At 50.1% G+C, this 16,315-nt stretch overlaps 1 protein-coding gene across 1 annotated transcript in view; it reads left to right on the forward strand.

Moving 5' to 3' along the window:
- LOC116951238 (mitogen-activated protein kinase 14-like) overlaps positions 1-11,518 on the forward strand; it is a 40,624-nt gene extending 29,106 nt beyond the window's left edge. The window contains exons 7-12 of the mRNA XM_032969733.2: positions 64-178; positions 837-908; positions 4,975-5,054; positions 5,997-6,075; positions 8,011-8,184; positions 8,723-11,518. Of these exons, the coding sequence (XP_032825624.1) occupies positions 64-178; positions 837-908; positions 4,975-5,054; positions 5,997-6,075; positions 8,011-8,184; positions 8,723-8,784 (582 nt within the window). The 3' untranslated portion in view covers positions 8,785-11,518. The remainder of the gene's footprint in view (positions 1-63; positions 179-836; positions 909-4,974; positions 5,055-5,996; positions 6,076-8,010; positions 8,185-8,722) is intronic.
- The last annotated feature ends 4,797 nt before the right edge of the window (positions 11,519-16,315 follow it).

Consider the following 16,315-nt stretch of genomic DNA (forward strand, 5'->3'; position numbering starts at 1 on the left):
AGCTCTATAAAGAGCGGTGGCGTCGACGTGACGTGGCCCCCTGGTGACGCTGTCTCCGTATAGATCCTGGACTTTGGGTTGGCGCGGTTGACGGACGAGGAGATGACTGGCTACGTGGCCACCCGCTGGTACCGCGCGCCCGAAATCATGCTCAACTGGATGCACTACAACCAGACCGGTGAGCTACGCGGCGTGCACCGAGTTCACACAGCCGCAGCGTCAGCTTAACACGTAGTAGTAGGAGTAGCAGTAATTTGTCCATAAGAGAGGTCTTTTTTTGGGTTAGGTCGTGTGAATATAAATGTGTCGTTAAAGCCGCCACCACCCGACGCAGGCAATTAGTGAGGTTTGACACGTAAACAAAACGTGCCGATTGGTTCACCAGTTCGGCACACCCCGGTGTGTTGGAGAGGAAACCCACAACATTTACAATTCGAGTACCGTGACATTTCACCGGTAATCACGACTAGCGTCATCAGGCGACAGCGAGAATTGTCTGCAGCACACTGGTGTGCTGAATTCGTAACTTTAATCGGCTGTGTCGAGTGGTGGCGGCTTTAACGACGCATTTATATTTACACGACCTAACCCCCCAAAAAAACTATTTTGGAGCCATAACGTGTGCTGTGTGCAGTGTTCAGCCTGTGCGGTGTGATACGATCCACGTGCAACGCGTGGTGCGTTGTGACCCATATGCTGTGCGGCGGTGTGTCGTGCTGCTCGTGCGGTGTGTCCCATACGGCCATGTGGTGTGTTGCGGTGACCATGTGGCACGTGGCGTGACTCATGGTGTGACCCTTGTGTGTTGTGCCTGGTATGACCCGTGCCATTTTCAGTGGACATCTGGTCTGTGGGCTGCATCATGGCTGAACTCCTGACCGGACGGGCACTTTTCCCTGGGACTGACTGTATCCTTCTAAAACCTGCTTCTTTTGAAAGGGGGGGGGGGGGGTGGGGGGAAATGTTAAACGGTGTGCGTGTGTGCAGGTGGCTGGCTGGGTGGCCCCCCCCGGGGCCTGATCTCATGCCAGAGAGACACCGAGTGGACAATCACTGTGGCTTGGGTGTGAATGTGACTTTCAGCTGCACACGGTTAAACTGGGTCCTCAAGTGTGGTGAGTCGGTGGTCTCGGCCCAATGGATCGTCGAGGGCTATGTAAGAACCACCGTCACTTAAAATTAGTTTTTGTGACATAATTGTCATTAAGTCCGGCTCTGAGGCAATCACGTTTTGGTTCTATTGAAATTTCACCGTCTGCAAGGAATCTAAAACTCGTATCTCCCAAAGTGGCTGTTGAAGTTACTTACGAAGTACTTTTAAAGACATCATCTCCCCGTGCCATTCTCAAATGGAAGTGTCATCATCTTACGATGACGCCGACAGTCTAGTGGGAATGTAATTGTGAGAAATCATCGGCGTTTCAATGCGCGTCACCTCCACTGGAACTCGCTCGTCTCAGTGGCCCAGAAGCTTCCTGATTGCCGGCAGCACAGAAGTCTCGTGGTTCATACGTAAGCCGTGACTTTATTCAGCGTTGTCATTTATTCGCAGTTGCATCACCGTCAACCGCCTTCCACTCGGCGCTTCTCTCGCGAACGTTGCGTGGCCGGACGTCTGAAGGGGCTAGGTCTGGGGCTCCCTGCCAGGCGTTTGCAGAACGCTCCCCCATCCAAGCTTAACCGACAATTCCACGTGTTCTGAAACGCCACCCTGCCCCCTCTCTCCACAGGCCACACGGCATTTCTCGCGCGTATCAAACCTTCCCATTGTTTCCCAGCAAGTCACAGAGCAAGGGCACCGTGGTGACAATCTGTCGGTGTTTATTGAAGGCCACGTGTCTCTAAAGCGCATCGCCGTCGTTTCTGATGGGACGTTGCGGGGAACAGATTTGATCTCTTTCCTGGAGAACCTCGGTTTAGTGCACAGAAAGTACTCTGAGGCACCCTGGCGTCAAAAGAGAAATCGTCACCGAGGTTGACGTTTGATGATAGGCGAGAAGAAATTAAGCACCAAATCGGCAGTCTTCGGGGTAAGTATGTTGAAGGTCTTTCGCACCGTACGTAACCCATCACGCTAATCGGGGCTGCGGGAGCAGCACGTTGAATCGTCCGTGACGAGTTGACTTTCCCAAAGGTGCTTGTCTCGCGTTGCGCCCAAAATATTAAAGGAGGAACAAAAATGTAACGGGATTTGCTGTGCCTTGTCACCCAAGATTCCTGTGTGAAGGAAAACTAATTTCTGTCTCGCTCCATCGCAGCTGATGGAACTCGAATCCCATCACTTCACCAGAGAGTGAGCACGTCAGCCGATGATGTAACCGTGACTTTACATCGCATCTCGTATCAAACAGCTGAAATGGCATTCCCCAGGTGTCCTTGTAGGACACAGAGTTGCTTCAAAACCTGGCCTGCAAGAGGAAAATTGTCTGCCAGTAGGGGGGGGGGGGGAGGGCAATGTGTATGTGTACGTTTGAACTTCTTTCGCACCGTACGTCGCCAACCGTGCTAATCCGGAGGCGCTTTGTTAATTGGGATTGTCGCTCGTAATGGCGAAGTGATGTTGGCCAAAGTTGAAGCTTCAAACCGGGGTGCCCACGTCCTTGTCGTAGCACGCCGACGTCCTTGCAGAGACACGATCCCACCCCACCACTCGCAAACATAGCCGTGGCTCGTACGGTCGTCGCCAGCGTTGGATTCGTTCTCGGAAGACGAGAGCCAACTTAGCAGGTCGCTGCTATCCAAACGTCCCCAGAGCGATACCGCCTCTGAGATCATGTACGTCATCCAGCGGAATAATCTGAAGAAAAGATACACATTGCACGTGTGCGCCATTACACTACATGTAGACTACAATATTTTAAGTCGTCTCTACATATTGAAGCACCCTGCAGCATTTGGGCTTAAGTAATTGTCTTCCAACAATAATGCAATCGTTTTTTAAAGAAGTTGCTTCATCTTATTCAAGAATTGTTCCAGCACGCGCGTGACTTGCATTCGGCGCTTCTGCTCCTCGAATGATATCGACAAATATTTAAAGAAATGTAATCCCCCGCGTGAGTAACTTTTAACATGGCCCTGAAGCCATCAGGTCCCCCCCGATACTCACGTGTTAGACCGGCCCACTGGGAATTCTCAACACGCATGTCCCTTCGATGTCGTTGGCTATAGAGTGACGCACGAATGTAAATTAGTTGTGATTTTTTTTTTTGTTGCGCTATGCAAGTGTGGCATGCCAAACGAGTCTAACTTGCAGGTGCGCCTGCGTAGGGCGTGGCCGAGACGGTGAATTCACATTTCTCGAAATATGCTTTCGTCATTCACGCTGGGCACAAAGTACAGGTCACGCCGGCGTCTCGGAGCAACCGATGGGCATTATTATTTTTTTGCAAAACAACCCGCAGTTGTCTACATCATTAGACCTCCTTTGCCAGTACCAAAATATAATAATAGGGTTTTTCCCTTTTTTTCTGGCAACAAAACTGAAACCTTTTTACAAGGATTCATGTTACTGCATTCACCACAATACCTGCAGTCAAAATGCAAACAAAAAACATACTATGATAATATATGCATTGTCCTTGAAACTGATTGGCCCACACCAAGGGACGGCTTTCTTTTGAGCCTCGACCCAATTGGTGCTCGACCAGATGACGAGCAGTGGTTCTCAACCGGGGGGGGATACATGGACCCCTGGGGGTACAACATGGCAATGTTCCCGGGGGGGGGGGTACGTACGTGTGGTGATTTATAAATGTGTGAAATTATATCGTACGTGAGAGTCATTGGTGACTAATCCTGTATGAATGGGCCAGTGTAGAATAACTCCCGATGAAATTTAAATCCTTGTGGTAACCTAAAACGACATGAAAGACTTTTGTAAACTCACCGATCGTAAACAAACGTGGGTTACCGAGAGTAACCAGCGAGCGCGAACAAATGACGCCACTCTTGCAGAGTGTCCGTTGAATTAATTTTTATTCGCTTGCAAGTTGCTAGCTCGTTAGGATACCTCACAAAATGGACAAATGGTTAAAATATTGGTGCACAATATTCATACATTTATTTCTCAACCAAGTTGGGTCAGGCAAGGGTTGGTTGAAGCAAATTCAACAAAGGGGTCACAGTGGCCAAAAAAGTTTGAGAACCACATTTTTGGCACAGCAGCCAAAAAAATTTGAGAACCACATTTTTGGCACAGTAGCCAAAAAAGTTTGAGGACCACATTTTTGGCCTACTCTTCATCTTGAAAGAGGTGGAAGTACCCACCCTTTAGCTCACCGCACGTGATCTGCCAACTTACGGACCCATTTATACTTCTGGGTGCAAAGAAGAGGGGATAATTTAAAAAAATGCTCGCCCATTATTTCAACTGTCATGCCAGGACGTCCACCACGTGACCCCCCTGGATTGCAAGTCCACTGCGCTAACCGTGAAACCTCCAGCAGCCTGGAGGTGGAATGATAATAGCCTCCATGCCCGCCAGAATCGTTGCGCGTGCATTCAGCCGAGCGTTTATTCAGGAAAGCCTCACCGAGTCAAGACAGTTTTTTTATGCAATAAGATGTTTTGGCCATTTCTGTGATTTTTGCTATGAGTTGTAGGTAATCGGTGTGTACAAATCCACGATGCTCACTGGGGCATTGTGCTCAAAGCTCCGTGCAGACTTGTGCACGAACCCAGTTGCCATGCTGCCTTCTGGCCAGCTCACACCTCCGCGGGGGTTTTTTGAGAGTTTGGTGAATTTCCACGGGGATCCCTCCCCAACCCTCGTCCGATTGCAGGCCACATGCCGCCGTTCACGCCGTTTGCCTCCCAACGTCTGGCATGTGCGGCGTACATACGTGGCTCTCGTCGTCAGCGCCGGTCACGATCGGTCCGCTGCTGGACGAAGATCTCAAGTCGTCTACCCACTTTCAGGGCGTGAATGTTCTTGTGGTCACCCACGTGCTCCGTTTCCTTGACACAGAGTGACAGACATCGACCAGCTGAAGCTGATTATGCAATTGGTGGGGACACCTGGCCCTGAGCTCATGCAAAAGATTTCCTCGGACTCGGTGAGTGGGAAAATCCTGTGTGTGTGCATGCGTGTGTGTGTGTGGGCATGTGTGTGTGAATCTACTGGTCATGTCAGCCGACCCATGGCACGTGGGTCTTCCGAGACCTGTCAGCGAGCCTTTGACACTTCGCTTGGCCGCAAAGTGCACGTGGTCTGGCACAGGTGCCGTGGTGACTTCACCGTCACTTTGTGGCGAATGGCAGGTGTTGGTATTGGTGGGGGGGGAGGGCGGGGAGCGGTAGTGCAGCGGTTAGCACGCTGCGCTACGAACCCGCTGACCCGAGTTTGATTCCTACTCACGACCAATAAGTGGGCAAAATTTGAACCGGTCCTGGGCCTCCCGTAGGTAGACTCGGCCTCAAGTGCGGTGTGTAAACATCGTCTACTAGGAAGACAAAGGCGGCCGGGCGTGGTGCTGGCCACCGACCCCCTCGCGTGCCGTGGCGGCCTATATAAGTGCCGCTCGCTAACGGCACTTGCCCCAAAAGTCTGCTGAGGTTATACGGTGGGGGGGGCATCTTTGTCTCTTGTTGCGATCGGCCCTGCGGGTAAACTTCACGGGCACTTGACGCACGCCACCGGTTGTCTCGTGAAACCCGACCCGATGGCCGAAACTTTTTAAAAGTGCTCCCATTAGCAGCACACGCCGAGGAGCTGCCAAGAGGGGGGTGGGGGGGGGAGGCAGAAAAAACCAGGTCGAAGTCACTCGACCGGCACGGGAGTCAGAACGTGAATGGGCGACCAGCTGGTGTCAGTGTCGTCTCGACCGATCAAGTTTCAAGTTTGTTCAGTTTAACCCGGCGAGAACCGAGGATAGTCTCAATTTGACCTGGAAAGCCCTGAACATTGGCCACGTGGGTAAAAACCAGGAGTCCTAACCGCTAGGCCATACGGGAGTTAATCGTGTGGTGTATTGACGAAGCTCCCGTGCTCCTCGCAGGCCAGGAATTACATCCAGTCGCTGCCCGTGATGAAGAAACGTGACTTCCGGGACGTGTTTCTCGGGGCGAATCCCAACGGTGAGTTTTCTTTTCTCCCCTATTCACGATGAACAGCTTCGTCAGTTGCAGCTGCCCGATTGGCGTGGAGGCAGTTTTTCGCCGATTTCTGCCTCATGGCTGGTGATATGCAGAGAAACCTCGCCGAACGCGCGTGGTTCTTCGAACGCGCGTGGTTTATGGTTTACGTCGTTTTACTTGATGTGGTCTGTTTTCCGGAACTTGGTGTGGGGGGGGGCGGTGATGTTTCGGTCATGCGCGGTTTGACGTCGCTCCGGTGGGCTACGTACGGCGCGTAGGAAGTTCGACATACATTCCTGATTGCTAAGACAGTTGCTAGGTAGGCTTGCGGAGGTGAGAGTGCTGCACCCGTTGGAAAGTACTGCTGTGTGAATTAATCATCTGTGAGAACGGTTTATTTACCATGTATCTTTAGTGTTTTTTTTCGTGTGATAATGTAACGCAACTATACTCAACACCTGTGCACATCGCAAATGTTAAAAAGACAAAGATCTCCCCTACAGCCTTAACATACTACTGGGGCAAATGCTGCTAGCGAGTACCTATGGCACGCACACGAGGGGGTGGGTGGCCAGCACCACGTCCCAACTACCTTTGTCTCTCCAGTGGCGATGTTTTTTATACACCGCACCAGGTACTCAAGGGGAGGCCCATGACCGTTTCAAGTAATCGAACTCGGGTCGGTGGATTAGTGACGCGGCACAGCGCTAACCGCGACGACACTACCGCTCCCCCACAAACGTTCACGCACATTGCTGCACGCATCCAGCCGTCCACCCGTTGAGGACACCAGTCGTACGGAGGCCTAAGAGGCGAATCATTGGCGTTCCAAGTGGCAGCGTTAGGGGCGTGTGGTTGAGTGCTGCGGTGCGGTAAGAGTACTGGAGAGGAGGGGTTTGTGTTGAGGTGAAATTGAAAGTGTGCACACACACACAAGAAATGTGGAGCGACTCTGCATCCTTTATGACAGCGATTATCAGCCGAGAGTACGCGGACCCCTGTGTGTACGTTGGCAATGTCCCGGGGGGGGGGGCGGTAACGCGAGGTGATTTATAAACGCGTGAATATATTGTGAATAGTCACGTGTGAATATGCCGATATAAAATAACTACAATAAATTTTAAATCCGTATGGTAACCTAGTACGATATAAAGGATATATAAACTCATTGATCCTAAACATTGTAGGTTTCCAAGGGTAACCAGCTAGTGCGAACAAATTACGTCACGCATTGTAGAGCGTCCGTTGATTTTTATTTTTTTCGCTTGCAGTTACTTTGCTAGTTAGGATACCTCAGGAAATGGACAAATGGTTAAAATATTGATGCTCATTATTCATACGTTTATTTCTCCGAATCATGTTTGGTCAGGCAAGGTGGGAGGTGGAGGGGGGGTACTCGCTTGAAACAAAATTCAACAAGGTTGATAACCACTGATTTGATCACTTCGGACCCAGGAACGCAATCCTATTTTTCCCATGAGGTCGATTATTTGTTGAACTTGGATTCGCTCGACGCAGCATCGTCCAGGAACACGACCCTGCCCCCCTCCCCCCCCGCGTTCGCCGGGGTTTTCCCGTACCGGTGATTTCACCGTTTCCCCACCAGATTTTTGCAATGACTTTCCCCCACCACACGACTTAAAAGAGCCCATTTCCCCCCGTCCGATTAGCACGGTTGACTACGTACGGTGCGAAAGAAGTTCAACATGCATACATCGTTTTTTTTGTATTTAGCGGTTTGAAGTGCAATGAGTCACCTTTATTTGTCTCTCGGGCATTAAATATTCACGGTATCGTGAATATAATGGTACTAAAGCTGCAAACACTAGACGCAGTTGTACCATTTTCAGCCGATAGATCGACTAACGCGGCTTCCCCTTTGACCTTGCGCCCCCTTCGTTCCTCTTCCCCCCCCCCCCCCGCCCACACCCCCAGCGGTGGAGTTGCTGGAGCGCATGCTGGTGCTGGACACAGAGCGGCGCGTGACGGCCAGCCAGGCGCTGGCGCACCCGTACCTGGCGCAATACCACGACCCCGAGGACGAGCCCGAGGCGTCTCCCTTCGACGAGTCGCACGAGAACCGACTGCTCAGCATCGACGAGATCAAACGTGGGGCTCGCACAGCCGCGCGCACGGCCGCCTACACGCCAAAGCCGCCCATGGTTAAACTGGGTCCTCATGTGTAGCGAGTTTGATGGCCACGTGTTGAGTTGCTTTGCGCGTGCCCATGATTTCGCTCGCAAAAATCTGATGACATTTTGGTTTTTACTTCATTTTGGTCAAATTTCATCCGCTGGAATGTGAAGTGTCAATTTGAGCGCCGTGCCACAAACATTTCTGCGCAGCACGGCATGTGAGAGAGTGGCGCCCTCCTACTTGGCATGAAGGTTGACACTCGGACATAACCTCCGTGTTTCTAGGATGTCTGTTTCCACGGCGCGTTTGTAACACGCAGCGTGATGCGCTGTGCTGTGATAATTATGTTTAGATTTTTTTTCTTCCCTTGACTTGGGCCCCATTTGGACTAAACTGTGGGGGAAAAATTGAAAGAGAGCGGAAAATGAATTGTCTCCTGGTGCCTAAAGCCCATGATGTCCTCCTTTCCCCCCCCCCCCCCCCCCGCTGCTTCCGATCCATCGCACCGCAGAGCTGGCCTTTGAAGAGATCGTGAATTACGTTCCGCCAGAGACGGACGACATGGATATGTAAGTGAGCTGGCGCCTTCGAGAGCGGCGAGTTGGAGGAGGAGGAGGAGGTGGAGGTGGTGGTGTTGGTGGTGGTGGGGGCAGGGTGGCATCCTCGCAGTCTCGTCACCGCCGTCGGCCCCTTCCTAGAGGCGCGTCCAAAAATTCTCGGACTGGAGTTTGTGCGTCGTCGGCGATATCCGTGACGTCACTCAATTCTAATTGGAGGGCCGATGCCAAGACCCCAGTTGTTATCGGTCAGGGAGCGCAGGTGGGCATTCTTCATCTTCCTCCTCCTTGTGCGAGTAACGAAGCAATAAAGGCAACAACGGAACCAGGGACCCCGATGGCCAAGATGACGCGCAAGGCTTCAACATCGCAAGCCACGCCTGGCGCGTGCTATTTATTTGAGTCGATTCACGGCGAGGAGGTTATCTTCCGTGGCTCTAACCTCCCAGGGCGCGCTTGGGAGGTGTGTGCGAGTGTGCCCCATGTTGAAAATGTACCCTGCGCGGCTGAACGGGTGCGAGGGATTACAAATGGTGGAAGCACGTTAATTTCACCGCCGTTGCAAAGCCGCTTAGAACGCTTGATTTGAGGAAAGTGGGCCGAAGATAATTCCTGGAGAAAACGCCGACCACCCCCTCCCCCCGCCCCCCCCCCCCCACCCCCCCACTTCATTAGAAACATCTCAAGAACCCTTTTACACCACCCAGGGTCAGTTATAGCTCAGAACTGGAGAAATCTGCTGAGAAGACTTTCGGTCAGCGGGGCTACAAAAGTCACCCGATTCGAAAAGCAATACAAAAAAAAGCCATAAACCAACCAACCACGGGGATGGGCAGTGGTGCCATCATACGTTGGCTGCTGCTCTTTTTAAGTGCCTTACATGCTTGCCAGGTCCCCTGCACGGCCCCCCGCAGCCGGCATTAGCGGATGAGCCGTAGCGGTAGGAGCGGGCCTGCTCTTATTCCGCCCACCGTGGCACCATTCCTGTGTAAAGAACCAGCCCTGTGCCGCGATTAAAGGGAGGTTTATTTTTATTTGTTATTTTTAAATTACAGTATATTCACAATAAAAAATGGTATATTTATCCTCACGGGCTGCTGATGTAATACATAAAGCAACGTATTTGCAGCTAGTCCCATCGTGTGGGCGACACTAATGTGTTTTATGCCGATTCAGGCACATGGGCAGTAAGCCAGTAATGCAATGAATGTCCGGAGCTGTGTCATAAGCGTGGAGACCACAGCAAGCTGTTCCAACGGGATACGTAATACGTCGTGCCTGTAACAATGACTTGGGAAATGTTCGTGAACGCACTTAAGAGACCCGGGTGACCTTCGGCTGGTGTGAGGCCCCCGAATACCGAAGGTGGCGATTGACATTTTATCGTGCACGTTGCACAGCCCACACAGGTCACTCTCCCAACTGAGGGGGGAGGAGGAACACGCTTGGTGGTAATGACGACAGTATTACTACCGTGTCGGTTTTCCAGGCAGTTCTCTGTTACTCACCTGCAATGTATTTTTTTCTTCCGAGTTGTACCGCGCGGTGGCTTGACGTATCGATCGCTCACTCGCCCGCTCGCTCGGACGCCGCATTTGGGAAATTTCACTCGCTGGACAGCATTTTTTTTTAAGGGTAAGGGGGGGGGGCAGCACTAAACACGCGAAGCGAAACGTCCAAACACCGTGCCGAACAACACCGGCGGGCCAAATCCGGGGAGCCTTTGACAGTGTTGCCACTGCGTTCGACGCGTATGTCACATATGCATCGTAGGCGCGCGGGGCGGTACCGGCTGGAGGCGATTGTGGGTGCCAGGTTTCTTGAAGACGTCCTCTGCTACGCCCGAGCATGTTGTAAATCTCCCCAATCGGGGCACTGAGCACCGGAAATTAAAAGCGGGAACAAGACCTAAAAAGACCTCGGTGTTCAACATGCGGAGAAGGGGCAAATGTGTGGGGGATAAAACACACCAGCCACGAGCCTTACTAAAAGCCCTAACTAGTTCAACCCCAACCAATCCGCTAATTGTGCTAGCCGTTACCCTAATCAACGAACCAACCGGTCATTAGTACTTCGCCCTATGCAACTCAAACCAAGGAGCAACTATCAACGTGCACCAACTTCCCCCAAACTAACGAGACCCGCACCTCCGATTAGCACGGTTTGGCTACGTACGTACGGTGCGAAATAAGTTCAACGCACGTACATAAGGCAACCGGCCGCTTGTACGAGCCCGAAGTCTCGCCAACTAACTAACCAACCACTAGTATGACCTCTCCCCGTGACTCCCTCTCAAAGTGTCATCTCCACCTCCAGTGCTTTACAACGCTAGGCCCCCCATTTTCACCGCTTTTCACTTCTGGTGTTGGTCGGTGCCTCACAGAAGGGTGAGGGGGTGTGGGGGGGGGCATAGGCATCGCGTCAAGTTGTGTTATGGTTCTCTCAAAGAGTTTTAAGAGTATTGTACATAATGATATTTTGTCTTAATTACCGTTCATGTGTACCATTCTTACGTAAGCCGCTCATGATTGCCCTATTTGTGTTCGTCTGTCCGTGTCGTCGGCGTTTTCATCTTTTTCCAATTGTGTAAATACGGTCGGCAGCGGACGCTCCTCATCAGTCTATTATCATTAATAACAGAACTCTGTAATTGTGTAGTTTGCGGGGCCGCTGCCGATTTTAGGCCTAAAATTATAAAAAAAATCCTATCGTTGCTTAATAAAAACAAAAAAATATCTCAAGGGAAATGACGGCGATCCGAGTGCGACATCTTCTTTTGCCAGTCTGCAAATGGTGCCACAACGCCTCGTGAAAATGTTGAAATTGGGCGAAGCGAAATCCTGATGTACACTCGCCCCACGTGGCTTGTCAAACCACTGCTGTACGCAGGCCTCTCCACGCTCTGGTCAGTCGTGGGGTTTTGCAGCTACAAGATGGGACCTTTTTGCCAGTATCAAAGTATGAAAACATATCAATAGGGTTTCGCCTTCATGGCAATAAAACAGGGGTAATGTTAAGATGTTCAAACCAACCAAATATAAGCCTTTTTGCAAGGAATCAAGGATTGCATCAACCACAGGTACTTGTTCACCACAAGTACGCGTGGTCAATGCAGACTTGATTCTTTGCAAAGAAGGTTTCTATTTGGTTGGTGTTTGAACATCATAACACCTGCTCCTTTTCGATTTAAAGCTTTCGTGACTGCAAGGATTAATCTTCTTTGGTTCTTTCGGTAAAGTCACGTAGAAGGAGAGTAAAATAATAAATTAATAAGATAAAATAACACAATAAAATTCTCACGAAAAAAATTCTCACGACGCTTCGGCCAAAGAAGATGAATCCTCCAGACAGTCTCGTCCCTTCACCTGATGAAGGCCACTTGTGTTGTGGCCGAAACGTCGTGAGAATTTTATTGTGTTATTTTATTAATTTATTATTTTATTCTCATTCTACGTGACTTTACCGAAAGAACCAAAGAAGACGAACCTACTCTTATTTCTTTCATGGGGTTTTCTTTGGCCATACTTCACCACGCTGGTCAGCGCTGGTTGGTAAAAGGGGTGGCGGATCAAGGATCAGTTCTGGTGTAACTCGGCGCTTCCTTTGGCCGTGGCCAGGAATCCAACTCGGGTGGCCGGGATTCATCGCGAAGTGCCCAACCTCGCCCGGTGTTTCGAGAGAAAAGTTGCAAACAATTCAGTGACAACAAAAATCGCGCCACACTTTGCCCTGTTCTATGAAACATTTTTTTTTTACATCCTGTACTTCAGCATTCCCGATAGAAATCACCGCCGTCACCTACAGTAATGCGTATACCGTAAACGATCGTGAACATCGTGTTGTCGTGCAAGAATAATCACATTCGTCTTTTAATAAACCTTGTAAGGGGCCGTCCATAAATGACGTCATGCACCTTGGGGGGGAGGGGGGTGTCAGACATTTGTGACGATGTGTGACGAGGGGGGGGGGGTTGAGAAATGTGACGTCACATCAAAATGCGCAACCTTAAATAAATATAGACACAACACGTTCTACTTAATTAAATAGACTTTTTAATAAATGTTCTCTCCTACAACATCAGAGTGCAGTGCCACATTAAATACGCACTACAATGACAATAGTTTAAAGCGATTTGAAGCATGTTTTATATATTCTTTGGGGGGGGGCAGAGCTTTGTGACGTCATTTGAGGGGGGGGGTCTGACTTTTTGTGACGTCGTGTGACGGGGGGGGGGGGGGGCAAAAATCGCGTGACGTCATTTATGGACGGCCGCTAATGCCAATCTCGTAAATAATAATCTACAGGGCGGTCCACGTGTTGTGCCACCCCCCCCCCCCCAATTAATTGACCCCCAATTTTTTTCCTTCCCTTTGCACGTTAAGTTCTGCTTTAAATTAATCCTACTTTAAAATGAAGCTATACAAATTATCGAGCATTAAATGGGAGGCGTCACAAGCCATCTGGACCACCCTGAGGCAAATACCCCAACAGAGGCTGCGCCTTCTCCTACCTCTTGCGGATGATACAATTATTTCGGGTTATGCGACTTAAACCACCGATACGACATTGTCAAATAATTTCGATTTGAAGCTTTCGTGACTGCAAGGATTCATCTTCTTTGGTTCTTTCGGTAAAGTCACGTAGAATGAGAATAAAGCAATAAATTGATAAAATAAAATAACACAATAATATTCTCACGACGTTTCGGCCACAACACAAGCGGCCTTCATCATTCTACGTGACTTTACCGAAAGAACCAAAGAAGATTGTCAAATAACTTTAAAAGGACTTCTCAAAGAGTGCCGACACCACGACACCTTGAGTCGTCTGTGGCGTTGCCGCCAAAACTTTCGGCGTGGCCGCCCAGGAGCCAATGAGGCTGCAGAGAAATGGCGGGAAAAAAAACAATGGTGGCTCGAGACCAAAGCAATTCCCTCAGCAACCCCCTCATCGCCGTCTGTGATCTATACACTGCTGGACGAGGTCCTCCCCCCACGCCGTGTTATTTAATAAGGACGAGGTGTTACTGGTAGGAAACGTAGTGGACTGGAAGCCCAACCGGGATTAATTCTCACAGGAGGCAGGGGATTCATTGTGGATGTCTGTGGATGTCTGTCCACGTGTATCCGGACATTCGGATATTAAAAAAAAATAGGTGGGGTGGGGCTGGGCTGGGTGAAGAGGGGAGGGTGGGGAGGGTGGGGAGGGGCTGGGTGGGGAGGGTGAGGGGTGGGGCTGGGTGGGGAGGGGAGGGTGGGGAGGGGCTGGGTGGAGAGGGGAGGGTGGGGAGGGGCTGGGTGGGGAGGGGCTGGGTGGGGAGGGGCTGGGTGGGGAGGGGAGGGTGGGGAGGGGCTGGGTGGGGAGGGGCTGGGTGGGGAGGGGCTGGGTGGGGAGGGTGGGGAGGGGAGGGTGAGGGGTGGGGCTGGGGGTGGGGGTGGGTGGGGCTGGGTGGGGAGGGTGGGGAGGGGCTGGGTGGGGATGGTGGGGAGGGGCTGGGTGGGGAGGGGCTGGTCACCCCGTGGTGCCCTTATAAAACTCAACGTTTAACCTACTCACGCCGGCTTGTGCCCGCCCTCACAGTCGGGCATATTGTGCTGAATACACCACGTGGCGGTGCCGCCGTTGACCCTGGCCATTGACCGAGCAACCCAACGTTCCTACTACCAGCTCCCTCCGCAGAAATGTGTTTAATAGGGACGAGGTGTTAAAAATCCCTCGTCTGCTATGCAACAGGCTTGTGGGTTCGATCCCGACGCCTGCTGTAAATTTGGAGTTTGAAGGTCCACGTAGATTTTTTTTCTCCGGGTCCTCGAGTCTTTTTTCTTCCTCCCCCCTCAACGTTTAGAATTTCCATCAGGCGCTTAAAGTACTGTATCTGGCTGCTGTAAATTTACACACGATGAGCTGTAAAGATTTGTGGCCAGGTCACTTCTGAAAACGAGCTGTAACAGCTCAGTAGGTGGGGGGGCCTTATCTGGTAAAATAAAAAGCTTAGTTTACAATGCCAAACCTGTCAGCCCCTTACGGTTTAGCCGTATTCTTGTGCAGGGAAATCGAATGATCAGGTCCATACGGCATACAGCCGTTTCAATACGGGCAACATTTTTTTGTCTATTTGTTTGTGTTTCTCCCTTGTGATGAGACTTTGTCGTTTGAACGTTGAGATTTATAAAGGCACGGGGTGACCAGTAAGGTCTGAATGGGTCTAATAAGGTAGGCACTAATAAGGGGTTAATAGGTTTGTAACGCTGCGTTGGCAGTGATGCACACAACACAAAACTCGTCAATAACTCGTGGCCTTAAAATGAAATATATACAGTGAGGGAAAGCAATATTTGATCCCGTGCTGATTTTGTACGTTTGCCCACTGACAAAGAAATGATCAGTCTATATTTTTAATGGTAGGTTTATTTGAACAGTGAGAGACAGAATGACAACAACAAAATCCAGAAAAACGCATGTCAAAAATGTTATAAATTGATTTGCATTTTAATGAGGGAAATAAGTATTTTACCCCCTCAATCAGAAAGATTTCTGGCTCCCAGGTGTCTTTTATACAGGTAACGAGCTGAAATTAGGAGCACACTCTTAAAGGGAGTGCTCCTAATCTCAGCTTGTTACCTGTATAAAAGACACCTGTCCACAGAAGCAATCAATCAATCAATCAGATTCCAAATTCTCCACCATGGCCAAGACCAAGGAGCTCTCCAAAAATGTCAGGGACAAGATTGTAGACATACATAAGGCTGGAATGGGATACAAGACCATTGCCAAGCAGCTTGGTGAGGTGACAACATACTCTGGTTTTTTCGGTAAAGTCACATAGGTAAAATAAAATAAAACCTGTATATAATCCCGGTCGTCTCAAGAGCTCCCCACTTGGTACAGCTATTCTATTGTGACTGTTCCACCTGAAGATGGAAGCTTGTGGCCTCCGAAACGTCATGATTTAAGTTAGTTATTTTTTTATTTTATTTTACCTACGTGACTTTACCGAAAAAAAACAAAGAGTATGAATCCTTGCAGTCACGAAAACTTCAAATCTAGAAAGTGACAACAGTTGGTGCGATTATTCGCAAATGAAAGAAACACAAAAGAACTGTCAATCTCCCTCAGCCTGGGGCTCCATGCAAGATCTCACCTTGGGGAGTTGCAATGATCATGAGAACAGTGAGGAATCAGCTCAGAACTACACGGGAGGATCTTGTCAATGATCTCAAGGCAGCTGGGACCAGTCACCAAGAAAACAATTGGTAACACGCTACGCCGTGAAAGACTGAAATCCTGCAGCGCCCGCAAGGTCCCCCTGCTCAAGAAAGCACATATACATGCCCGTCTGAAGTTTGCCAATGAACATTTGAATGATTCAGAGGACAACTAAGTGAAAGTGTTGTGGTCAGATGAGACCAAAATGGAGCTCTTTGGCATCAACTCAATGCTGCCTATGACTCCAAGAACACCATCCCCACCGTCAAACATGGAGGTGGAAACATTATGCTTTGAAAGTGTTTTTCTAAGGGGACAGGACAACTTCACCGCATCAGAGG

Source organism: Petromyzon marinus, chromosome 42 (assembly GCF_048934315.1).
Source record: "Petromyzon marinus isolate PM22_M1 ecotype Great Lakes invasive population chromosome 42, UKy_Petmar_22M1.pri1.0, whole genome shotgun sequence".
NCBI classification, from domain to species: Eukaryota; Metazoa; Chordata; class Hyperoartia; order Petromyzontiformes; family Petromyzontidae; genus Petromyzon; species Petromyzon marinus.